General features: G+C 45.4%; 1 protein-coding gene across 1 annotated transcript in view; it reads left to right on the top strand.

Moving 5' to 3' along the window:
• Positions 1-26,444, top strand: part of CASTOR2 (cytosolic arginine sensor for mTORC1 subunit 2) — a 223,095-nt gene that overhangs the window by 99,969 nt on the left and 96,682 nt on the right. The window contains exon 2 of the mRNA XM_029613087.1: positions 21,224-21,294. Coding sequence (XP_029468947.1) covers positions 21,224-21,294 — 71 coding nt within the window. The remainder of the gene's footprint in view (positions 1-21,223; positions 21,295-26,444) is intronic.

The following is a 26,444-nucleotide window of genomic DNA, read 5'->3' as shown; positions in this document are numbered from 1 at the left end:
ACCCTTTCCATGAAGAAATACTTTCTGATGCTGTTCCTGAGGCTACCTCCTTGGAGCCTCATATTGTGACCGCCTCTTCTAGAGCATCCTTTCTTCTGGAAAAAGTTTGCTTCTTGTGCCTTTGTACCTTTGAGGTATTTGAATGTCTCTTACATATCCATCTGTCTCTCTTCTCTTCTTGGGCCTTAAATGTCCTATGGCTCACAGGAGACGAGTAGAGAGGGGGGGAAGGATAACCTGGTGAACATTTTGGAAGGGGCTGTAGACTTTCTATAGTCACTGTCCCCGTCTGAAAAAAAAAATATTAGTTTGATTTTCTTTATCCTAAACATGTTTGTTATTTAGGATCCTAGAGGATGTCGGCATCAAAGGACCATTATCTGCTATCATTTACTATGTCATCCACTCCATCCGTTTATTTGTGCCTGCCCTGCTGTCACGGATCTTATTTTATTTATTTATTTATTTTATTTAACATGTTTTGTATACCGTCATTCGGTTTCGCCATCATAACGGATTACAGTAATCAAAATAGGTGGAAAAAGTAACATCAGGGTTTCTACAGAGAGTATAATAGTTGAAAAAGTTAGGTAGCAATGGTAGAATCATTTCTAATTTTGCTAGGAGAGTTGCTTTGAAAGCAGAACTTTGTGTAACCCTGTTTCTCCCTCTTGTCCTCTCGGGCTAGGAAAGCTCTTCCTTTATGTGATGATGACTATTTTCTCCCCTTCCTATCCGTAACTGCTCGTGTCTTGGTATGGTGTAGGATCATAGTCTGTCCGACCTCGGGGTTGGATGTATCTATAGGCGCAGTGTGTGGTGGTGGGGGTCCTCTCTGAGGATGTGGAATCCTGGTGGGGGGAGGGGGATTTGTAGCGCTCCCCCTCTGAAGGTGCACCGGGTTAAAAGGGCTGTGCCGCCTGCTCCCATCCTGGCAGTAACCTCCTGAGTGGTGCAGTCCCGTGGCACCCACCCCACTTAAAAGTTCTTGAGCGGCGTATTGTGGGTTTCGATCTACGGCCTTCTCCCTCTCCCTCACCCAGGTCTCTTTGCATCTGTCCATTGCACGCTTGAATTCTCTGCCGCTCTCCTGGCTCCTCTAACCTCCACTGTTCCCGATGCCCACCACCCTCTCAGTGAAAAAAGAGTTCTCTCTTATTCTCTTTGACCCTCTCCTCCCTCCCTTTAGCTTTATGCGATGACATCATGACCTTTCCATTCTATGGAAGATACCTCTTTATGGCACCTTGTTCATACCTTTGGCCGAACAACTGCAAATGTTGTGGATTTCTCTTCATTCAACATACACTGTTCTTGTTTTCCTTGGAGAAATCTGAACTAAGAGAGCCATGAATGCAGTGGGATAATACTGGGACTGGAGTCGTTTGCTGGATACCCTGCTTGTGACCCCCATCCTAGTTTTAATCTATTTATCTAGGGGTAGTATTTCCAAATGTGTTTTTTTTTTTTTTTGCAGATACCATGACAGGCGTGAACTTGACACTTAAGCCCAGGGTATGTTGGGTATGATCGCAATCTCTCAGATTTACTGCTAGTGCTTTTCTTATTAATACGAGAGGGATAGAGTCTCCAAAAGGGTTGGTTTTGCAGATACCATGACAGGGCTTATAGGGTGTAATGCATACAGGCAATGTATCTGGGTATGCTTGGAGGTTATTTTTAATCAAGCCGGAAGCAAATTAGTGATATCCCCTACTGTCTGTTTAAAGTAGCAGTTCCTGTCCCAAGCCATGCACCCCCATCGTTCTTGGCCACTAGCCATAGCAGAAAAGATGGCTTCCAGCTTACTTTTCTCTTTTCTCCGTCTGTAGCTCGGGGAAGGGAATCCCTGCTCCAGGATTGACCATATCACAGGTGGGGAGCCTACATGCCCCATGTTGGCCATGTGTATAGTGGCCACCGTAGGAGCCTTTACTATTGGTCTTTTTGGATCATTCCTTAAAAACACCATTTCTGGCAAATCCGTGGTTTTTATTGTTTATAAAGACCCTCAGCCATTTGTGTAGGGCAATGGGAACTGCCCTGCGTCTCCCTATAAACGGGGTGAGTTCACTTTTACCAGGAAGTAGATTATATTGAATAGGTGTATAAAAAATAAAAAGAGCAAAATAAGGTGGAGGGGGGGGGGGGAGTACTGGAGGGGAGAGAAAATCGCCCCTGCACCCCAAGCCTCGCTCCTACTCCGAGACTTCAGACTTTTCCACACCATAACTAACAGGCTTCTGTAAGCCCGTCAAGTTTCACTTCCTAATTCCATCTAGAAGGGGCCAAAAAAGCACGAGGAGTGGACATTTGTGAACTATGAACGAACGTGTGCTAGCACAAGGGCCCATGGGAATGATGGGAGGAAAGGCGTTTCCGTGTGTACAGTCGCTCTTCCGACACCCCCTACCCCCTCCCCCGCTCCCTAGCGGTGGAAGTGGCGAGTGCTGTTCCCTCCTTGCACTCGTGGCACCGTTCCTTCCCAAGGACCTCTGAACGGATTGCAGCATATTGCGGGAAAACAAAAGAAATATATCAGCAGTCACATGGCGCACGAAGCCCGTTTTATGCACGGAAGGTTGCGCTTACCACGTGAAGCACACGGACAGAAAACTGCCATCTTTATGGGTCCTGGGAGAAAATAATGTAATTGTATTTGGCGCTTAAGTTTGGTAAGAGAGAAGTTTTGATGGGATACCAAGTGTGGACCTTAAAGAAACAAAACCACTCTCTAAATTTCCTGAAAAGGCAGCGCAAATATGTTTTTTTTTGCAGCATGACAGACAGAGGTAGCAAATTATACTTCTGCATTTGTGTGTACATAAAATCAGTATATAACCTACTTCCTGGTTGACTTGGTTGGAGCAGTGCTTTGAAGTGGCACCTTGCATATCTTTACTTGTCAGTTCGCTGGAGTTTCTTTGTTTTTTGTTTTGTTTTTTTCTTAATGCAGTTTTTTATATGAGAATATTCCAGGCTGCCTGGTGGAAGGCAGCCACCGAATGCAGTTTTCTGAGCCATAAAGCAAAAAAAAGCAGTCTGGATTTTCTAGCACCGTGGTGGGAAACCTAATCATCATTTTATTGCTGGTGTCATTGCAAAGACACGTCCTACGACCAAAGGGGAGCCAGTGAACTAAATGAACAGACGACTGGCAGGGTTTGTGCTAAGTGAGAAATTCATGACGTGGATTGAGCTCTCGACTGTGTCCGCATGGCTGTCAGGTGGATATGGTTTGGTACTGTCTCAGACAAAGTAATATGTATGGAAAATTATTCATTGTGTATCAAATTGCTCCTTCCTACTGCGGTAGGTTTGAAAAGCTTTGGACGTGTGTGGTGGCATTTTCCATCTTCATCTCATTTCTAATTTTGCTAGGAGAGTTGCTTTGAAACCAGAACTTTGTGTAACCCTGTTTTTCCCTCTTGTCCTCTCGGGCTGGGAAAGCTCTTCCTTTATGTGATGATGACTATTTTCTCCCCTTCCTATCCGTAACTGCTCGTGTCTTGGTATGGTGTAGGATCATAGTCTGTCCAACCTCGGGGTTGGATGTATCTATAGGTGCAGTGTGTGGTGGTGGGGGTCCTCTCTGAGGATGTGGAATCCTGGCGGGGGGAGGGGGATTTGTAGCGCTCCCCCTCTGAAGGTGCACCGGGTTAAAAGGGCTGTGCCACCTGCTCCCATCCTGACAGTAACCTCCTGAGTGGCGCAGTCCCGTGACACTCACCCCACTTAAAGGTGCAGGAGCCAGCTGGCAGCAGTTCTGTTTTGCAGTTTTAATGGTGCAGCCAACGATCCTCTGCCCAAAAAGTGCCACCAGGACAGAGAGGAAGAAGTGCCCCTTTCTGCTGTCTGCACTGCCTTGTGGGAAATCCAGACCTGGTCAGGCTCAGTTTGGGATAGGGTGGGGATCAGAAAGAAGCATTGTATGAATTATATCTTTTCATTTTTTTTCTCGCTGTTTGCATAGGTTTGTCAAAGTCAAACTGGAGCAAATCTTATGATTTTTATCTTGTAAATCTTGATGAGCTTTTGCACATAGTCATCTAGAAATGTTTTTTAATGGTTTCTTTTTTTTCTGGTTAGAGGATGAGCAAGCATTGATTATAAAAAGCCATGTCCACCAATCCCAAGGAGGAGGTGTTTTGTGCGACAGAAACTTTGGGGCAGATGTAGTAAGACCCACACTGAAATCCGCGCAGATTTTTCTGCGCGGATTTGTTTGGCGTGTGCGGAAAAAAATGGAATCATGGGATGTAATAATGGTCATGTATGCTAATTAGATAAACACATAAAATCAGTGCACACCATATAAACGTGCCATAATGTGTACGGTAAAACACGCTAATGGCCCTATGTAGTAAAATGCGCAGACATCCGAGCAGAAACCCGCATGGACACCCATCGGCGTGTAAACGCCTGCGATTGATTCTCGGGGTGAAAGCCTTTCCTTTTCAAAAAAATGAATAAATTAATGGTCCAGAAGATGATGTGAAGGTGGATAGAGCAATTTAAGACAGCATTATGGGCTGTCCTAAAAAAAAAAAAAAAACCCAAAAAGACGGTGCTTCCATTTACATCAGGGTGGTCAACAGGCCTCCGACTCAAACAGAAGAACTGGACCGAGATCTGGTTAAAGACATCCACAAGATGCGAAAGAAGGGAGAAGGTTGCTAGTTGGAGATTTTAATCTGCCAGATGTGGATTGGAGCATCCCATCTGCAGAATCTACAAGAAGTAGAGAGATAGTGGATGCTTTTCAAGGGGATCTGTTCAAACAATTGGTAACAGAGCCCATGAGGGAGGGTGTAATACTGGATCTAGTGCTCTCAAATGAGGATAATGTCTCAAATGTCCGACTAGATGCCCACCTGAGCACCAGTGACCATCAGATGTATGGTTTGATATCACTAACAGGATTGAGAGAAGACACACAAGATCAGAGTTTTGAATTTCACAAATACTGACTTTGTCAAATGTTCCTTGAGTAAGAACTGGAAGCCTGGGAGAAAAGGAGGGAGGTGCAACAACAGTGAGCCAAACTACGGCAACAAATCTACATGTTAAAAAAGTAAACAAAAGTAAGAGGAAAAAGAAATCAATCTGGTTCTCAAAGGAAGTAGCTGAAAAAATAAAGGCAAAAAGAACAGCGTTCAAGAAGTATAAAGGATCCCAAAAAGAGAACACAGGGAAAAATACCTGGTGAAACTGAAGGACATGAAGAAAGAAATCAGGAAAGCAAAAGGTCAAGCGGAAGAAAGGATTGCCAAAGAGGTAAATTGAGGTGACACAACATTTTTCAGATATATCAGAGAAAGAAGGAAGGTCTGTAGTTGTATAGTTAAATTGAAAGGTGAAAAGGAACAACATGTGGAGAGAGATGAAGAAATGGCAGAAATATTAAACAAATACTTCACTTTGGTGTTCATTAAAGAAGACCCTGGAGAATGACCGTTGTTTGTAGACAAAATCATAGATGGGAATGAGGTAGACGAAACTCCGTTTATGGAACAGAACGTGTGGGAAGAGCTAGGAAAACTGAAAGTGAACAAGACCATGGGGCAGGATGAGATACATCTCAGGATACCGAGGGAGCTCAGAGATGTGCTGGCAGGTCCGCTGAAGGATCTTTTCAATAGATCCTTGGAAATGGGAGTGGTGCTGTGGGATTGGAGAAGAGCAATGGTGGTCCTGCTTCACAAGAGTAGTAGCAGAGAGGAGGCTGGAAACTACAGGCTGGTTAGCCTCACATCAGTGGTGGGAAAATTAATGGAGACACTGCTGGACTCGAGGCAGGGGAAGATTCTGTCAGACAAATCTGATTGATTATTTTTTTAAACTCTTTATTTGTAACTTTTCAAAATTTTACAATACTATGAAATATAAGAACAAGTGACACATCAGGCATTTCAGATGTACATCCACATACTCGGCACAAAACATCAAGCTACCTTCGCCCCCACCACCTCCAATACTGTCCCCATAAGGCTTGGTATCTTTGTGACTGGTTATTTAAAGAAAAAGCGAGTTTCTCCGTAAGAGCAATATCCAAATCTTAGATTCCCAGCAGAGGATAGTAGGGAGAGCTTTTCCATTGGTGAGCCACAGTCAAATGTGCCGAGTGTGAGAATTGAACCACCAGCTTTCTGAAGCCTCTCATTTCCCATCTGTTAGATCATCTCCCCATCAAAAAGAGAGCCAGATCCACCCGCAATTGATTGATTATTTTTGATTGGGTGACTAGCTAATTGGATTGAGGAAGAGTGCTCGATGTGATCTACTTGGATTTCAGCAAAGCTTTTGATACAATCCCGCATAGGAGGCCTGTGAATAAAATGAGAAGCTTGGGAGTGAGCACCAGGGTGGTGGTATGGATTTACAAACTGGTTGACCGATAGGAGACAGTGTGTAATGGTAAATGGAACCTACTCTGAAGAAAGAGCCATGTTAAGTGGAGTGTCACAGGGATTGGTGTTGGGACTGGTTCTGTTCAGTATCTTTGTGAGCGACATTGCGGAAGGGATAGAAGGTAAAGTATGTCTATTTGCAGATGATATTAAGATTTGCAATAGAGTGGACATGCTTGAAGGAGTAGAGAAAACAAAAAGAGATTTAAGAAAGATGGAAGAGTGGGCATTGATTTGGCAGCTAGGATTCAGTGCCAAGAAGTACAGAGTCATGCATCTGGGATGCGATAATCCAAAAGAGCTGTACATGATGAGGGGTGAAACACTGATATTCATGGACCAAGAGAGTGATCTTGAGATGATAGCTTCGCCATCTTCAGATCCCCAGACACTATGTGACAAAGCGATAGGTGAAGCAAGAAGAATGCTGGGATGCATAGAGAGAGGAATAACCAGTAAGAAAAAGGAGGTGATGATGCCCTTGAACAGGGCCCTGGTGAGGCCTCACCTGGAATGCAGTGTTCAGTTCTGGAGCCCATATCTGAAAAAAGATAGAGACAGGTTGGAGGTGGTCCTGAGAAGGGCGGCAAAAATGGTGTGGGGTCTGCATTTGAAGACCAATGAGGAGAAGCTGAAGGATCTGAATATGTGTACTCTGGAAGAGAGGAGATGCAGGGTAGATACTGACCTTTAGATACCTAAAATGTTTCAATGATGTATGGACTTCAAACCTTTTCCATTAGAAAGAAAACAATAGAACTAGTTGTCATGAAAAGAAACTCCAGGGGGGATGACTCAGCACCAACGTCAGGAAATATTTCTTCCCGGAGAGGGTGGTTGACGCCTGGAATGTCCTTCTGGAGGAAGTGGTAAGAAGAAAACAGTCAGATAATTCAAAGGGGCATGGGATAAACACTGTGTATCTCTAAAGGCTAGAAGTCAGAAATGAGATAAGCATGCAGGGGGGTAACATGCTGGTGCGGCAGTTGCTGCCCTTAGCAGAGGGCATGGAGATTACTATCCTTAACCAATGTGCTTTGATGCTTTTAATGCAACTGCAATATTGTTCCCCACTTAAACAGCAGGGGGATAAGACAAATTTAATTTAGATGACAACCGAGGGCCTTGACTTCCATGGTCTGGGATACTGTTATGTGGGCATAAGGGGAAAAGCACAGGACTGCTTCTGTGGCCTAAAGGAAACAAAGAAAGCGTGCATGGGGGTAACTTGCTGGTGCAGTGGTTCCTACCCTTAACCAATAAGCTTTTGATACTTTTGATGCAACTCCAACATTGCTCTCTGCTTCAATGGTAGGGGAAAAGGGGAATTTGATTTAGACAGCAACCATCGAGGGCTCAATGTTTACAGTCTGGGGAACTGATGAGCATAGGGGTAACCAGCACAGTGCAGCGGTCACTACCCTAACAGAAGGCATGGATTACTACCCTTAACCAATAAGCCTTGATGCTTTTGAAGCAACTGCAGCAATGCTCTCTGCTTCAAAAGGGGGGGACGGGACGGTGGTAAAAGGAAATGGAAATTTGGATTCAGGGACAACCAACATTAGCCATGACTTCTCCTTTTCAGTCCGGGGTACTGATGCTCAGATATTAAGAAAAAAACAAAGGACTGCTTCTACGGCCAAGTCCATAAGGAAAGCACGCCAAGCAAAACTGACTGATACATGGGGGTGACCAGGGGCGGATTCCCAATGACGACCGGCCCAGGAGATACCACGTGGTCTGCCGAGCCTGGCTCTGTCACAGTGACTAGAGCGACAGGCCAATCCACCCCTGGGGGTGACCTGCATGGCGTGACAGATTACTACCATGGGAAGCTTGCTGGCAGACTGGATGGACCATTGGTCTTTTTCTGGTGTCATTTCTATGTCTCTGTCTAACCCCTTCATGATTGGACTCCGACTGCTGGCGAGAGAATGAAATGCAGATCGACGATTCTGCCTCATTGAGAAGCTGCCTTCTCTCTACCAGTTCCATCCGCCACTTGGCTGACCCGCAAAAGCATCAAAAAACCCGTCTCCACACCAGTGCTTTCAGTTAACTCCTGCTCTCTGACCAAGGCGCAAAAAATCCTGCGCTAACCCAATCTCCCTGCTGGCACAGCTTTCTGCATTGCCCATGAATAGATAATCGTCTCCTTTGGATGGCATTAGCATGCACTCGTGCAGGAAAACCGTGGGTTAGCACAAACCCTTATTACATACCCGTATAGAGCTTTGTGCAGGAAAACGTGCACAAATGTGAGTATGGGCACGCATAAACCTGCAGTAGCTTCAGTGCACCTTGTTACATTGGCCCCTTTGTCTTCCTGAGTTGCAGTTTTGTCCTCTCACCACTAGAGGGGGTTCATTAAAAGCTCTGTTTTTAACCCATTGGTTTCCTTCTGCTCTTTTTTTTGGGCTTCTGGCTCTAACGGAACCAGGGCAGGAAGCTAATCCTATGAGCCTTCGTTTGCAACTTCCTGGGGGAGGGGGGGGGAGAGTTGTTTTTTAATATCTCCTTTCCAAATCAGCCCAGCCAGCTAAGCATTGGTCCAAACCACGGTTCCGACTGCTGGGTATCATCATTGCGTGATGACTGGAACTCCCTAGTTCTAGCACCTTCAGCCCTGGCTGGCCCAGGGAGGAGAGTCCTGGCCTGGGAATCATACCCAGACCCTCCTCATGTACAACACTTGCCCTTGGGTCCGGCTCTGATTTTCTTCCCTTTTAAGTGCTTGAACCTAGGCCCTCCAACTCCCTATGCCATTTTCTTCTAGACTGCCAAATATTCCCCCCCCCCCCCCCCGCCCAGCATGAACTGGAGAAATACAGAAACGATGTGAATCTGAATCCCTTAAGCTCTCAATTCATCACAATTGAAGGCAAATGTTTCCCAGCTAAAGTTGTAATTAGCAGCCTCTAGTTCAAATAGGGCAACAGACTGCTTGCTTCCTCAGCTGGATTAAAACTTTTCTAGAGGCCAAAAAACTCTTAATATCTTGCCTTAGCTGGAGCTCTTTGCTGTCACTATGCAAGGTTGCCCATTTCCCCCCAGAGGGGATTCTCTTTGAGGACCAGCTGGCCTGCAATGGAGTCAGTGCATGCAGTTCTGTCTCATGCATATTCATTGTGGATATCCTGATACCCAGACTGGCTAGTGAGGGTACTTGAGAGTTGAGAGCAACTGCTCTAACATGAAAGTGGGGGGGCAAGCATAATTAAATGTGATACCTAGATGTCTGAGTAGCTGGGGATTAAAGAGCACAGCCCTTTGTGGTCCCCAGTCAGGTCCTAGAGGGAGCCGTTAGCCAGTCTGATTTTCAGGATGTGTACAATGAATATCCATGAGAGAATTGCATGCACTACCTCCTTTGTATGCAAATCTATCTCGTGAATATTAATTGCGGATATCCTGAAAACCAGACTGACTAGGGGCTTCTCTCAGGATCAGATGAGGGACCAGTGGAAGAAGCAGGAGCGTGACATTAGAAAATGATGCATGAAGCAAAAATAGTTTAAAATAATTTTGGTAGGCAGCTAAAAGAAAGCCATTAGGACAAAGGTGGTCAACTCCCCATCCTTGAGAGCCACAAATAGACCTGGTTTTCAGGATATTCACAATGCATATCCATGATATAGATTTGAATGCACTGCCTCCCTTGTATGCAAATCTATGCCATGCATATTCATTGTGGATATCCTAAAAACCAGACCTATTTGTGGCTCCTAAGGACTGGAGTTGGCCACTCTGCATTAGGATTTCCCTCCCCCTCACTTCATTCTGATTTGTCTTTCATTATCGTGGAGATCTCAACACATTTAAAGTTATTTTATATTACAATTTGGGCCGGATTTTCAAAGGGTTACGCGCGTAAATTGGCTTATGCGCACCGGGCCTATTTTCAAAAGGCCCAGCGATGCGTGTAAAGCCCTGAGGCTTTACTGAAGGGGCGGGAGGGGGCAGTGTGGGGGCGGGGTCAGAGGCTCCCGGCATAGCGGCCATTTGCCGCTGTGCGAGGGATCACGCGCTGGGGGTCGGCCGGCGCGCGCAACTTACTTCAGCCCCCTTGCACCCCCTTGCACACGTTGACCCCCGATTTTATAACTTGCGCGCGCAAGTTATAAAATCGGGCAATCATGCGTGCGCGCCGGGTAGCTCGCGCACCTTTTAAAATCTACCCCTTTGTATTTCTATTTTGCCTTTTGTGACACTTCAGAGCAGATTACATTCAGGTACCGTAGGCATCTCCCTGTCCCACGGAGGCATACAATCTAATAGGGCGACCACCAGGGTCTTTTTTATGTAAGACGTTGGGGAGCCCCACTAGCCAAGCTCTCAAAAATGTTGAAAAGGGATGTGCGGATTTTCTTTAAAAAAAAAAAAAAAAGAGTGCATCTTAGGTTCTTTTAGAATAAATTTTAGATTTGTGCTAAATGCAGCACTCCAGCACCATTCGTGTCGAAAAAAGCCGGACAACACTTTTTATTTTTATTTATTTATTTTTTTAATAAAGCCCGGTTCACTGCCCGAACAGAAAACGGGATTAAGGGGATCTCTGCCAGCCCAACGCATGAAAGGAGATTTCAAAATCACTCTGTGGGGATCAGAGGCCTGGACGTGTGAGCAACCTGCTCTTGTTTCAGGGCACCAAGAAAAAATTATATGTAGACGGCATCTTAAGGAGGTAGAAGGGGGGAGAAACCCAGTAATCCCTAGTACAGAAATTAAAAGTTATAAACCGCTTACTGTTGGTCTTTGCTATCAGGAAATGAATATTGTAAGTTTGTTTTTTTTAACAGGAAAAGGGAGAGTAATTTGTCATGCAAAGAGTTTAATGGTTAGAGAAATTCTTGCTCAGAAAGCAGAATGATCTTTGCTTTGGTCTGGCTTTCCAGGCAGTCAGGAATCTTTGCCCAAGCAAAGAAAATGATCGCAAAGAACTTGAGGTTACATGATCGGGCTAAAAACAGTGACTAAATCTTTGGGGGAGGTTGGGGGTTTAGATAGGGAGTTTTTTTTTTAATTCTCTAGCTTGGAGGAAGGGAGCTAAGGAAAGCGCAGATCAAATGATACATATGGATAACTTTAGTACCAAATACAGAACTGATCTGTGGATGGGTGTGTGTGTATATATATATATATATATATTTTATTTTTACCCTTTTGATATGCTCGGTTGAGACATCCACTTTGGCACTTTCAAATCCCGTAGATGGCACACACTCGAGCACAGTAGGGGGAATGTGCTCTTCTGCTTTCATGCATGTGCCGTCTAGGGGATTTGAAATTCATCAATTGGATACCTCAGCAGAGTATGTCGAAAAGATTTCCAAGAGCATTGACACAGGTGCAGGAGAAGCAGAGGCGTCCAGAGTCATAGATGCACCATTATTGAATAGGGATGTGCAGCAGGGACGGATTCGTCCCATTCGGTATTCGTATTCGTGGGGAGCCAAATCCGTTGCATCCGTTCTCGGGGGACCCCGATCCGTTCATTAGTTACGTATGTATTCATTTCCTAAAAAAAACCCCATCCCAACTCTTTAAATTTAATTAACTACAACCCTCCTGATCCCCCCAAGACTTACCAAAAGTCCCTGGTGGTCCAGCGGGGGTCCTGGAGCGATCTCCTGCACTCGGGCTGTCGGCTGCTGGTATTCAAAATGGCACCGATAGCCTTTGCCCTCACTATGTCACAGGGGCTACCGGTGCCATTGTTTGGCCCCTGTCACATGGTAGGAGCAATGGACGGCCGGCGCCGGGCTGTGCGATGAATATAAATTATATGCGGACAATATCCAGTTTTTCGTTCACGTGCATCCTTCATGGTCTGAAACAGTTGATCTAGTAAACCTGTGTGTATCCACCATCAAGCGATGGCTATTTTTCAATAAGCTGTCACTAAACCTATTGAAAACTCAATGCCTGTTGATTCATCGCCCTTTGTTAAAAATCCCTCTCGACCCTATTATGATTGAGAGCATTTCATTCTCACGGAACTCTTGTATTCGCCACCTGGGTGACTTATTTGACCCTTCTTTAGAATTTCATCCGTTTGTTAAAAACAGAATTAGGGCTGGCTTTTTCAAACTTTGCGTGCTTTGTGGCCTTAAACACCTGCTAGAGAAAGCAGATTTTCAAACAGTGGGGCAGGCCTCCAACCTACCTTCAGTAGACTACTGCAGTTCTATTCTCCTTGGTCTTCCTGAAGCAACGCGTCGACCCCCTTCAGTTATTGCTAAATGCCGCAGCGCAGCTTATTACCGTCATCAACGAGCGTGAGCACTTCACTCCAGTGCTCTCTGAATTACATTGGCTTCCGATTGCGGAATGCATTAAGTATAAGATCCCAACTATCACCTTTAATCTTATCTCCTCCGACGCTTCATCTTGGAGGAGCACGCTTTTCCGGGTTTATTGTCTGTCTTGCCCGCTTTGCTCCGCACAGTGAGGTCTGTTAGATGTGCCCTCACCATTGCATGCCAGACTTAGTGTTACCAGAGACTGGGCTTTCTCTGTGGCCGCCCTGGTTATCTGGGACTCTTTTCTTTTTTTTTTCCCTGAAGCTCTATGCATGTCAGACAGCGTTAAGACTTTTAAGACCCTGGTAAAAACATGGCTATTTAGACAAGCGTTTTATTAAGTCCGCAGAAGGTCCCTGTATGTCCGAGTTTTAGTGTTGCTGTGGATTCTGATTTCGGTCTGTATTTATTGAAATGCTATGACTGTTCCTCTGTACATCACCCAGGATATGGGCAATTAATAAATTAAAGTGAGAGGTAAAAAGATAAAGCATTGCAATTGAACACGTGACTGGGGGACTCTCTCCTTCCTCCCGGGGCTATGAACTCTCCCTCTGCAGTGTCCTTTGGACCCCACTAGCCCAAGGAGCGAGAACCCGATTCAGGATTTCAACCCGGATCTCTCCCGCAGGCACTGCCGGGGGGGGGGGGGGGGGGGGGGGCATCAGGCCAGCCTTCTGAAATAAAGTTTAAAATGTATTAGTTTGGTAATGAAAATGCCCTAAAATATGACCGTCCATTCCTGGGTCTTTGTACAGCGCTGCGTACGTTCTGCGCTATACAAATCACGGCGATGAAGATTAAACAGCGGGTTATAGGTCAGCTAGGTGGCAGTACTGCACGCTGCCATGTGTGTGTGTGTGTGGGGGGGGGGGGGGGACGGGGGACCTGGATTGCCTGGTTCAAGGGTTTTTGCTCCCCGAGTTGCCCTGTATTTTTTTGCTCCCCGAGTTGCAGCATCGTTCACAGCCCCTTGGGGGTAGGGCAGAGAGAGTCAGAGTCCCAGGTGACGTGGCCGGATTTAAGGCCCATGACTGCAAGGTTTCTGAAGGGGGCCCCAGTCAAGGACTGTCTGTGCAATGGCAGGACAAAAGGAAGAGGGGAAAAATCCCCAGGTAATTGCAAACGAAGGCTCCTGGTGCCAGATGCCAGCTCTGCTTCTAAATGAGCTTGGGAGTCGAAAGGAGGAGGTGGAAACTGCCAAATGAAAAAAAAAATGGACTGTACTTAAAATAAGAGGGCCTGAGCTGCATGGGGTACTTATTATTGAAGGGGCTGTCCTACAGTGGCTATTCACAGGCGCGATCCTACTACTTTATTACATGGGAAGTTTTTCTTTCTGATTTTAGTTTCCTGTAAGCACAGATTTTTATTTTATCAGACTTTTTTTTGCAGGAGGTTTAATCCTATTCTCTTGCTTTAGCAGCGGTCATACTTGTAATCGTCCTTCCAGTGGGGGTCTGGCTAACCTCTCGTACCGTGCCGGTTCCCAGTCTCAGTCTAAAGGCCCAAAACGAGACCCGTCTTTAACCGCAGCTCTGACCGCCGCCGGGATCTTAAGCTGAAAGGCCACAAAGCAAAAAGCACTGCCTTGGCAAACGGGCTGCTGATGCCATGGGCCCTCCTGGCGCTCGCGTGTTTCAGTACTCTGACGCTCTTCTTTCGGCTACGTGAAAATGCCGTCTGCCCATTGGATGCCTGGACCCCCGCAGGCCCGTTCTCCAGCCAGCTTCCTGCTTGGGCTTCAGACGTGACAGAATTTCAGCGTTCGCTCCGTGCCGCTTGCAGCACTTCTGGAGTGTGCCAGAGCCCTTGAGGGAGGTAAAACAGTGCAGCTGTCAAAGTCCCGGGACTAATATGGGTGAAATCTAATCAAAAGAAATGACTCTTTAATAGGCCGATCCCATTATTAATGAATGAAGGTGGTGAGGCAGGGATAGAGTGAGACGGGTGCTCGCGCTGGGGGAGGGAAGACTTGCACACATCTCTGGATCCTTCTAGCCAGAAGGCAGATTGTGGAGCTGAGCAGCGTTGGTAACTGAGTTAGGAGAGTATGTTATCAGAAATAGCTTTATTAAAAAAAAAACAAACCCAAAGAGAGCATCCAGCATGCCCAGAGGCAACATGTGGGCATGACCCTTGCTAATTCATTTCAGAAGATTTTTGCCAAAGCCTCAGATTGGAACTACACCCTCTGTTTGTTTGTTTATTTGTTTTTGAAAGGGAGATGAAATATGCACAAAAATTCTTATGGACAATAATTTGTTTTATTGCCTCCTGCTTCATACTGATTCTGCTGGGGTTATTCCCAGGGTTGCTTTGTAATTTAGATAATTCTGTCAGCATATGCAAGGCTGGGTGAAATGGGTTCGATGGCAAGGTCATAATGCCCTCCTGACTTGGGGATGCAGGAGAGCTTGGAAGAGGATTAACCCAGCATGTGTGGATGCACTGAGTTTAAGTGATTTGTACGGGGTAGGATTTGAACTTGGGTCTCCATATTTGTCAGCAGTATTCTTGCACCAATCCTTGACACCAACAGCCCTAAATGGACTGACATTGCAGTAAGATGATATTCTGGAAAGTCCCTTATTTTACTGCATGACTCACTTGCATAGGCCCTTGTAAATAGGGAGTTACCCCAAATACTGCACTCCACTGGGTGACGTTCTCCTGCCTACACTCCTAGTGCATATCATAACTCCAGATAACACTCCCTGAGATCTCTCGGCACAATTACCACAGCTTGCTTTCTGTTCACCAAATATATTTGAGACCGAGGTTGTTGTTAAGTGACCCAGTATCTGAGGGGGGTGGGGGTGTTGTAGTTTTATTGTATTACAGTAAATCTACTGACAAGAAAGAGACTGTGGGAACTATGATGATGCACAGTGGAGATCAGTGATTTCTGTTTCCAGCTCTGGCAGCAAAGGAGTTTTAGCTTCCCAGTCTCCATAAATACTGGTAAGAGGGCAAGAGTGTGAATTTTTAAAAAAAGTTTTTTTTAAAGATATTTTATCAGCCTGCTAAACTGATTGACTTCCGAGGTTGACATTTCAGGGTGTGCTGGCGAGGGTGTGCTGCTGCTGCTGCTCTGTTTCCCCGATCTGAGTCTCCTGAGATCGGAAGCTGTGGCTATCAAAAGCAAACCTCTTCCCTCATAAGAACACAAGACTTGCCATACTGGGTTAGATCAAAGTTCCATCAAGCCCGGTATCCTGTTTCCAACAGTGGCCAAGCCAGGTCACAGGTACCTGGCAGGATCCCAAAGGGTAGAGAGATTCCAAGCTGCTTATCCAGGGTTAAGCAGGGGATTTCTGCAACTCCACATTAATAATGATTTATGGACTTTTCATATAGGAACTAGTCCAAACCTTTTTTAAACACAGCTACATAGCTTTCACCACATCCTCTGGCAATGAATTCCAGAGCTTAATTATGCATTGAGTAAAAAAATATTTTCTCTTATTAGTTTTAAATGTACAACTTAGCAACTTCATTGTGTGTGTCCTCTGGTCTTTGTACTTTCAAAAGAGTAAACAACTGATTGACGTTTACTCGTTCCATTCCACTCATTATTTTATAGACTTCCATCATATCTCCCCTCAGCTGTCTCATCTCCAAGTTGAAGAGTCCTAACCTCTTTAACCTTTCTTCAAAGGGGAATCGTTCCATCTCCTTTATCATTTTGGTTGCCCTTTTCTAATTCTGCTATATCTTTCTTGAGATGTGGTGACCAGAACTGCACACAATACTCAAGATGAGATCACACCATGGAGCGACACAGAGGCATTATGATATTCTCTGTTTTATTCTCCATTTCTTTCCTGATGATCCCTAGCATTCTATTTGCTTTCTTACCTGCTGCTGCACACTGAGCAGAAGATTTCAATGTATTCTCAAAGATAATGCCTAGATCCTTTTCCTGAATGGGGACTCCTAATGTGGAACCTGGCATTGTGGAGCCATAATTTGGGTTACACTTCCATACGTGCATGACTTTGCAGTTGTCCACATTCATTTTTTATTTTTATTTTCATGAGTTATTCATATTATATTCAAAAGAACAAAAATAACATCATCTTGATTAAGGAAACACGGTGAGTGTTAATCTCAATGTAGAAATAAAATCTGCCCATCAGAAAGAAAAGAAAATCAAGAGAAAAACATTACCTACATAAGTTCACATTAAGAAGGAGATCAATTACAAAGGAAAAACATTAACAAGCAAACAAAATATAACTAATTATGCCCCCCCCCCCCCCAAAAAAAAAACAAATCCTCATCCAGACTCATGGGACTGAAAGCATATCTCTAGGAGGTACTTTATTTTACAAAAGCCCATCTTAATTCCCCGCTCTGAACGAGGAAGGGCAGGTAATAAGTGCCTTTTAAACAAATAAATAAATAATCGATTAGGATCAAAAACACCTAAGCGTGGCCCTGATATTTAATTATATACTTATAGGGAAAGCGAAGAACAAAGCTAGCAACTACAGCCAACACATTGTTTCTCTGAAAGAAAAACTTTTCTACGGTCTTGCATTTCTCTCACAATGTCAGGGAATACAAACATTTTTTTCCCATAAAACAGGGTCCTCAAGGCAAAAAAAAAAAAAGCCTCGGGGTCCATTGCTTATCTGCTTCACGAGAAAATTCAACTAATAAAGTAACTCTTCCCTTAATTTCATAAAATGAATTTTCTAGGAAGCCGTTCATATCTAATGTTTCTGACTTCTGTATTCCACCCACCCCGCACCACCAGGATTAGCTTTAACCTCTGGGAGGTAACAAACCTTCAAAACAATAGATATAACCTCCTGGAAAGGCTTTCAGGAAATCTAGATAAAACCTCCTGAGCATCTCCAGGGGGGAGATCAAAGGACATTTAGGAAAATTCAGAATTCTCAAATTAAGCCTTTTGGAATAATTTCCCAAACTCTCAGTTTTCCTCTTTAATTGCAATTGATCTTTAATTACTGAATTTCCCACACTCTATAATTCAGAATATTTGCCTGAATAGAAAGTAATTGTTCACAATGATCTTTTAAGCTGGCAAGAATTAGTATTCACATGTTCAGTTAGTTCTTTAAGATTCCCCAGCGTAGAGACAATTTTATGGGAGAGAGAACGCTCTTAGGGGGGCATTTTTCAAAGCGATCACATGCAAAAAAACGACTTTTCGCGATCGATCACTAAAAAGGGGCGGCATCAAGACCGGAACAGGAGGAGTCGGGGAGCCTTTTCGCTGCCCATTTCGTGCCCAATAGCACCACCTTTTAGGATGGTGCTATTGGGTGCGAAAGCCAGCAGCGATCGCACCGCAGAGGTGCGATCGCTGCTGGCTTTCGCAGGCCCACCCCCCCTGTACCGCGCAATTCACGCCGCCGCGGTAGGTTAGAAAATCTAGGCCTAAGTTGACTATAGCTGTCCACAGTGGGGCAGATTTTCAAAGGGGTACGCGCGTAAGATACGCGCCGCCGAGCCTATGTTGAATAGGCTCGGCGGCGCACACAAGCCCCGGGACGCGTGTAAGTCCCGGGGCTTTGCTAGGGGGCATGTTGCGGGCGGCGCGACATTTTGGGGCATTCCGGGGGGGGGGGCATGGTGTCGGCCTGGGGGCGTTCCGGGTGCGTGGCCGAGGCCTCCGGACCAGCCCCTGGGTCGTGTGATGGCGCACCAGCAGCCCACCAGCGCGCGCGAGTTACGCCTGCCTTGGGCAGGCATAACTTTTCAAACAAAGGTGGGGGGGGTTTAGATAGGGCCGGGGGGGGGGGGGTTAGGGAGGGGAAGGTGCGGGGGGGGGGTGGAAGGAAAGTTCCCTCCGAGGCCACTCTGATTTTGGAGCGGCCTCGGAGGGAATGGAGGCAGGCTTCGCAGCTCAGCACGCGCAGTCTGCCGATTTTGCGCAGCCTTGCGCACGCCGACCCCGGATTTTAAAAGATACACGTGGCTACGCGCGTATCTGTTAAAGTCCAGCGTACTCTTGTTTGCGCCGGTCGCGCGAACAAAAGTACGCGCAGGCGTACTTTTTAAAAATCTGCCCCAGTGTGTCCACATTTATTACTGCTGGTTTCCTGGCAGCCATATAACTCACCGGGGTCGATGACACTCTTTTTAGACGAGACAGAGATTCCCCATCCAAGAGAGAAGAAGCTAAAACCAATCCAGGTTCTTCTAAACAATCTCTGGATCCCTTCTGCACACTTCCCGGCTGAGGTGGTATAAGGGCAGCAGGGCTGAGAGAGGCGGAGTCCTTATGTTGAATGGGACCAGAAGCCCCAAGTTCAGCACCACCGACATTGGAGCTCTGAAGATATATTCTTACAAAGTCCTTTGGGGAATAGGAGAGACTGCAGAGGGAATAGATGGGGAAACCCTAATGCTTCCTTTTCTCTTCTTGCCCATTGGATATTAGAAAAAAATAAGAAATAAACTTGAGGAATCAGAAAAGGAAACTTGCATACGGGGAGCGCCCTTTAGGCTTGCGTCTTCGGCGTGCTGCTTTTTGTTCCCTCGAGCCTCTCAGGATGATGTCAGCAGGAGGCTCGGAGCTGGAACAAGGCAAGTCCTTGGAAACTGCCCTCAAGCCCTTCCCCCATATTAAATTTCATTTGCTATTTGCATGCCCAATCTCTCAGTTTTGCATGGTCCTCTGGCAATTTCTCGCAATCCTCTCGGGATTATGCCCAGCTGCTGAATATCTGTTCACCTAAGTAATTTGCTGGATAGCTTGTGGGCAGATCAGAGAGGAGTTAGAAGTTAACTGGATAGGTTAGATCTGCTCGATAGCAGGTCTAAAGTTAGCCGGATAAGACTTATGTGGCTAACTAGCGACTTAACCGGGGATATTCAGCAGTATAGCTGTGCTGCTTGAATATCCCTTGTGCGTTAGCTGGCTAAGTCCTATCCAGCTAACTTACTTGGAAGTTCACTTATGGGTATCTTCCTCATAATCTCCTGTTAAGCACAGTGATGGTGGTGACGGCGGCATAGGGACGCTTGCTTCACTATGGAGGCAAATTTCCTTACGAAGCCCTTGAACAACGACTCTTCATATCCTCATGAAACTTCCTCATTGGCTCTTCCGTTCCATCTGCCCCCTCCACCCCAATCTCCATCCCCTCTCCCCCATTTAAAATGTGTGTTGGAATGAGCTTAGCTTCTGGTGGCTTGCAGAAAGGTAGCAGGAAATAGATGCATCATTTTCTTGACGCTAATTTCCGGGCACGGCTTATGACTGGGTGGGGGAATTTAGTGCCCTAATGCTCTGCAAAATGCAAATTTGATGGACTGAAGAATTGTCCCAAACTTTGGCACCACAACTGGTTGTATTAGAAATGATAACAGAACCTGTTGTGGTGCTGAAGTGGCATACAGACCTGCAGGACGCATCGGTGCCAGCTTTATATAATCTGATGCAAATTCGGCCTGTGTCTTTCATTTGGCTTTTAAAGTGCAAGAGAGAGGGCCCTTTCTCCTCCCTCCCCTTTGCTAAGAATAAAACTGAATTCTGTTTCACGTGCTGCAGCCAAAATAAGACGACAACATATGTCACTGAGCGGTGCAAGTCCTCAGCCCGGCGAGTGAGCCAGAAAGGAAATGTGCCCACGATGGGCTGGAGAAGGGGGTGAGTGGGTGGGAGGAAGGCATGGAGTGACGCAGCTCTCGCTGAGCACAAGCTGCGAACTAATTTGTGCTAGAGGCATGCAAACAGTAAATTACATTATCTAATCTCTTCCCCCCCCCCCCCCAACCACCAGTTGTGTCATGAAAGTAGCAGCTCATTAAACAAATAATATTGGTCTTTAAGTTTTGGTGAGTAATAGGCTATTTTGCTATCGTTTCATGATAAATCTATAAATCTAGTGAAAATTTCATTTCCAAGGCTGAGAGCGTGCAGGGGCTCGCTTTCCTGCGACCTGGGAGAATCAAGGAATGGTGTAGGGAGACGTCAGAAAGAAACCTTGAAATAGAAGAGAAGAGTGGCAAATGAAATAGAAGGAGGGGGCTCGCTATTTATGTTGGGTTCTTTGAGGGTTCATTCATACTTGGGCAAGAATATTATTCCGATTGTTAAACAGACTAGACGAGATTTGTAGTCCTCACCCGCTGTCAATATTCTCTGTCTTGACCCTGTTACTTCTTCCTGTGATGATGGTTTTGGATAGGCTCCCTCGTCCTCTTCTCCTTTTTCCATTTTACCTGTGGCAGATTTGTGTTTTGCCATGAATAGGTGGTGTTTTGCTTAAATATTTATTTTTTTTTTTATTTTTTTTTAGCACTGTTGTATCTGTTTTCCCTGTAGGGGTATTGGGTATTTCAGTTATTTAGCATGAATCCTAATTCTCCATTTAAGCAGATCAGACGTTTACCTGTTCCTCTTGTGACGTGCCACTCTGCCGTCTTACTGTCTAAGCATGAACCTTTCCACAATAAGCCTGGAACCAGAACCTGGTCTGTGAGTGAGTAATAATTCTCCGGTTCCTCTCCCTCTCTCCTGGGCAGGTGTAAATTCTTCAGTCTGACGGAGACTCCAGAGGATTATACCATCATTGTGGATGAAGAGGGATTTCTAGGTAAGACCCAGCCGGGTGAGTGGGGGAGGGGAACTCTGTGATCCTGACGTGGGCCCATATGGAAAAAATGTCTGACTTGCTGGAAAGAAAAAAAATGAACCAGAGCGCTTGGGTAGGGGGAGGCTGATGACTCGAATTACGCTAACGACTGCTTAATGATGCCAGCAGCCAGGCCCAGGGTGCAGGTGAACTGGGATCCGAAGGGGAACCAAACTCCTGTCCCCTGCAAGGTCTAGTGCCTAAAGGCAAGGTTTTACAATTAAAAAAAAAAAAAAGGGGGGGGGGGAAACGGGACCTCTGTACAAATAATAATTTAGAAAAAAAATCAAAATGAACATGAAAGCTTTTGGGGGCTGTTTAAGGGCCCTCCCTCCTTGTTTATCCAGTGTTTCTGTGCCTGGAAATATATCGGAAGCCGGCACTGAAGCTGAGGCTTTGATCTGCGAACCAGACTGTTTCCCCTGCAATATTGTCAAAGAGAAACATTTCACAGATGGGGCATGAATCATTTTGATGCCAGGAGCCAAAAAAAAAAAAGAAGTAAAAAAATAAATTCAACACACCAGGCCTTCCTTAGTGTTAGAAATAAAGGAATCGGCAGTGTTGATATGATTATCCTCGCTCATTCACATGGGTCTCACTTCTGTAGTGTGCACTTGCTTGCGCTCCGAAGGAAAAAGTGCACACATCTGAAATGGCACACAGGGCATCTGGAATATGGTTCGTTGATAGATATTTAATTAAATGTTTCTCTTTTCTAAGTCATTAGTTTGTTTTACTTTGCAAACCCTCTTAAGCAGATTAGGTCTAAAGTGGGGGGTTTATGAGCAGTAAATTGAGAGCAATTAGCCCTTGAATTCATACTTACTGTGAGGATAACAGCAGAAAGTTTTGCTTTTATAGCAGTTGTAAAGCGGTAGCAATTAGATGCTGTGGATTTAGCAGATTCTTTGCATACAACTGAAGCTGTACAGAAGCGACGTGTGTGGGATGCAACAGTTCAAAACGGTGGGGCCCGCCAACCTAAGCGTGGATTGGAAACTATGTGCATAAGTGGAAGCGATGCCATTGGAGGATTTGAGAATCCCAGGAAAAAAAAAATTTGGGGGGTGGGGGGATAACCTGTGAAGTTGCAATAGATGCTGAGTTAGCATGTTGCTCGGAGGCTCGGTTTGCAGTGCAGGATCTGCTCCGCTGTGGCCTGGAGGCTGGGGCCCTTCTCCTCTCCTCTCCCCACCCCTGCCATGAAGGCGGGACGACTGCCGGCCTCCCTTCATAGGAGACAGAAAAATTAATGAAAAGAGTGTTTCTGGTGACCCCGGTGTGTCCTCCCATAGAGAGGGCAATTTTCCAAAGCCATTTACCCAAGTAAATACCAGCCGGGCTGTCATAAAATTGCCCATCCTTAACCCAGTGGGGGGAAGGGGGTTTTATAGCTTGCACGCATTTAGCCGCATTAAGAGGAGGCATTTTTTAGGTTGGGGGTGGGGGAGAGGAAGGCAGATGACATGCATGGGTTGCATTTTCAACTCTCTGTGCATTCATTTCCATGAAAAAGGTACCCCCACAGAAAAAGCAGGCACGGTATTTTATGAAGCAACAGCGCTCGTGTAGGTTTTACTGTGCAAAGTCTGCATGTAAAAAGTGTCTGCATTGCTCCTTGCAGGCAGTTTGCAAATTGCCCCATAACAATTTATCCCTTTCGCTGTTAGTTTTTTTTTTTTTGTTTTTTTTTAAATAATTCTATATGAATGCAGCGACATGGCATATATTTTTCAGGATTACTGGGAAGTTCAGTAGAGGCAGATGTGATAATAGTAAGATCTTGGCTATGGAGCACCCCATTCAACGTTTTTTTGTTTTTGTAGTTCTCTGATATAAGGTCTCTGTTCTTTGGTTAACAATGGTACGTCAAATAACCCTCCTCATGACAGCTCTCTGTACCAAACACTACGTGATTTCTCAAAAAATAAAAATAAAAAAACAAGATTAGAAAGGTCTACCTCTTGGAGTACGTAAAGGGGACGATATAAAAAAAAAAGGCATAATTCTTAAATTTAGGCCCGTTTTCACCTTCTTAGATTTAGGAGTCTAAATTAAGTGCCTAGTTTTGAATATCAGTGCTAACTCCACCCCTATAGGAGTATAAATTTATGAATTCGGGCCTAGTGAATATTCAAAAGAGCCAGTTTAGGATGCTAACTCCAAAAGATAGAAGCCTCAATCCATTGAAAATTCATCCCTAAATTTTCCAAAAGCGTTCTTTAGTTCCAGCACTTACCAACCAGAGATGCAAAGCAGTCACCATGTACTTCCATGGCTCCCTTCTCCCCCGATAATTAATTTTGAGGGAGGGGGTGGCAGGAATATATGATGAGTACACTTCTTTCTCTGTAACGGCCGGATTTTAAAACTCTGGCATGCGTAAATCCCGGGCCTTACATGCGCCGGGCCAATTTTCAAACGGGCCCGTCCATACATGTAAACCCCGGGACGCAAATAAGTGCCAGGGCCTAAAAAAGGGGCGGTCTGGGGGGGGCAGGGAAGGACAGGGCGGGGGGTCAGGCCGGGACAGTGCTATTGTTTGCATACATTGTAAAATTGCACGTCCATGTGTGTGTGTGCGTGCACGGATTTTTAAAAAAAATCTACCCCTAAGTGCGCGCACTTCATGCCACTGCTCTGGTCCCTAAGCTCCTCCTGAATTTCTTCATCTGGTTTGGGGGTGGAGGAGGGAGGTGGTGACTGAGTTGCTCTTGCCAGCCACCTGATCGGGTCACCCGCTACTCCATTTTGTTCTCCATTCCTGTCATGTTTCCATTTGGGCAAGCAAGGAAACTTAGACCCTCAACTTCAGACTGACTGGAGAAGCATGCATGCAAGTTTCTATCTATGTACAGAAGAAAAATTACACAGATGGACGCACTGTCGGGAACATTTAGTGTTTTGCACCTAAAATTCCCATTGGAAAATAGAATTCATCCTGCCTGCTCTTGATGCCTGCCCCGCTTTACGTAAATTGGATGAAGCAGATAAAACCTGAAATGCCTGGGATAGAAATGTAGATATTTGTTAAAGTCCCTTGGCATTGCATCACGAAGGTAAAAGATTCAAAGTTCCAAAAATTAAAGGGTCAACTTTTTAACATCTTGATGGGTTCTATGTGCACGAAATAAGGAGTGAAGAGGTGTAGATTGGCTGAAGGGCGCATAAGTAGATCTTCATTCACTTAAAACTCCGCACAGACGTTTTTAACTTGCATACATTTGGCTGTAGCTACTGAATGATGCACTGCACTGGAGAGGCTGAAGGAGGATCTAAAAACACTTCCCTTAATTAAAAGAGAAAACCAAAACAATAGACTGATAAAGCTTGCAAATGGAGTTCTTGTTGACGTACTACCTTGGCAGGAAGTTCTGCTTCAGTTTCCAGATCCAGGTCCAGCTCCTGCTCCCTTAGACCTGGATTCACCATTTTATCACAGAATGGTGAATCCAGCGAAAACGGGGGGCGGGGGGGGGTGAAGGGATGGTGGGCCTGCAAAAGCCAACAGCCTTCGCAGCACCGCGGTGTTTTCGCTGCTGGCTTTCGCACCCAATAGCGCCACCGTGAAAGGTGGTGCTACTTGGCGTGCTACTGGCGACGATAACGTTACTAACCTTTATCACCGCCAGCGAAGACACTGCCGAGTCTGCCTCCTCGCCGCCCCGACTCTGACCCCAGCATGCTATCGCATGCGAAAAGGGCCTTTTTGCGTGCAATAGAGGCTTATTGCGTGCGATAAGCCTTTGAAAATGACCCCCTTAGCTTGCTACGGAGGCAACTTTCAAAGAGCCTAAGGAAGGGAGAGAATAATGGTTGTAGCTCAACAGTGACACCTACTGGCTGGCATAGTGGCACTTATATGCCAGGTTCTAGTGGGAACTCTGAATCGTGCCTATCAACTGGATCACTGTCGCTGCCACGACTGGCTCTTGATGGAAGAGTAGGAGAGAGGTTAAAAAGGAGGAGCCAGGGCTGCACCTAGGTATCCATGGGGTTTTGGCCTCAGAACCCCCATCTTAAATGACAATGGAGAGGGAAGGGGAGTGACCTGGAAATCCAAGGAATTGGAGGAAAGATTCCATAAAATTGCCCAGCAGTAAAACCATTGCACCTCCCCATGCCCTTTCATCTTCACCTCTATGGCTGGTCTGACTCTGAGTTAGTCATCAGCTGGAGGCTTCCTCAGTACATCATGTCAAGACGGCTGTTGATTCAGGTTGCAGTTATATCCTGCAGTGTTCTCCTCGCTTGTCCTGTGAACTGAGGAGAGTTAACTATTAATCCCCTGTGCTCACCTGCAGTTTACATGGATATGGTTGTGTCTACAAGTCTGCAGTATCCCTGTGGGGGAGGTGATGGACAGCAACTGTGCTTCTAATCAAACAGCTAATTAATAAATCAAGAGTAGTAAGGAGGCCGTCATTCACTACACCATAAATAGCCTACCTGGAGTAGATTACAGAGAGTGAGAGAAGCTGAAAACACTGAGGTCAATTGACTTACTGAAAACCAGACAATGAGCGTGGCAGAAAGAAATTTGGATCCTTCAGAGTCCTGAGGTTTTGCATCCTGTTTTCTGTCCACAGTAGCTACGCTTGTGACCTTGTGGTTTCAGCTTACAGAAACTTGTCCACGGAGAATGTTCTATTGAGGGAATGATTTGATTACCCTAACTTGCTCCTCCCTTGGAGGCACAGTTCAGCCCATGCTTAACTGCCCTTTGCAAGCATCGGGAGTGCATTCCGCTTCACTCAATGTGTTTGAAGCGCACGTAAGGCTACATTTCAAGCTAAGAAATATTAGCCCTGTGCGTTTAAGGTCTCTGGCTGTGAGAGAGAGCTCTGCAGCTGTTATAGGGCTGAACTGAAAATTCCCCCTGATTATCTTCCAGCCTAACTGTGTAAGTCAGATTCAAAGAAAGCTCTTGTAGGGTAATCCTATGGTTGGGACAGTAAATTCACTCATTAGGCACAATCTGCTTGACACAACTAATTGCTCTTCAGGAGACGGAAGAGAGATAGATTGATTGATTGATTTATTTATTTATTTATTTATTTATTTATTTATTTATTTGAGAGGAATGAATAAAAATGTGCTTAGCTTAT

This window comes from Rhinatrema bivittatum, chromosome 8, assembly GCF_901001135.1.
Source record: "Rhinatrema bivittatum chromosome 8, aRhiBiv1.1, whole genome shotgun sequence".
Classification (NCBI taxonomy): Eukaryota; Metazoa; Chordata; class Amphibia; order Gymnophiona; family Rhinatrematidae; genus Rhinatrema; species Rhinatrema bivittatum.
Note: the sequence above shows the minus strand (reverse complement) of the source record. Positions and strands in the feature narration are given on the sequence as shown.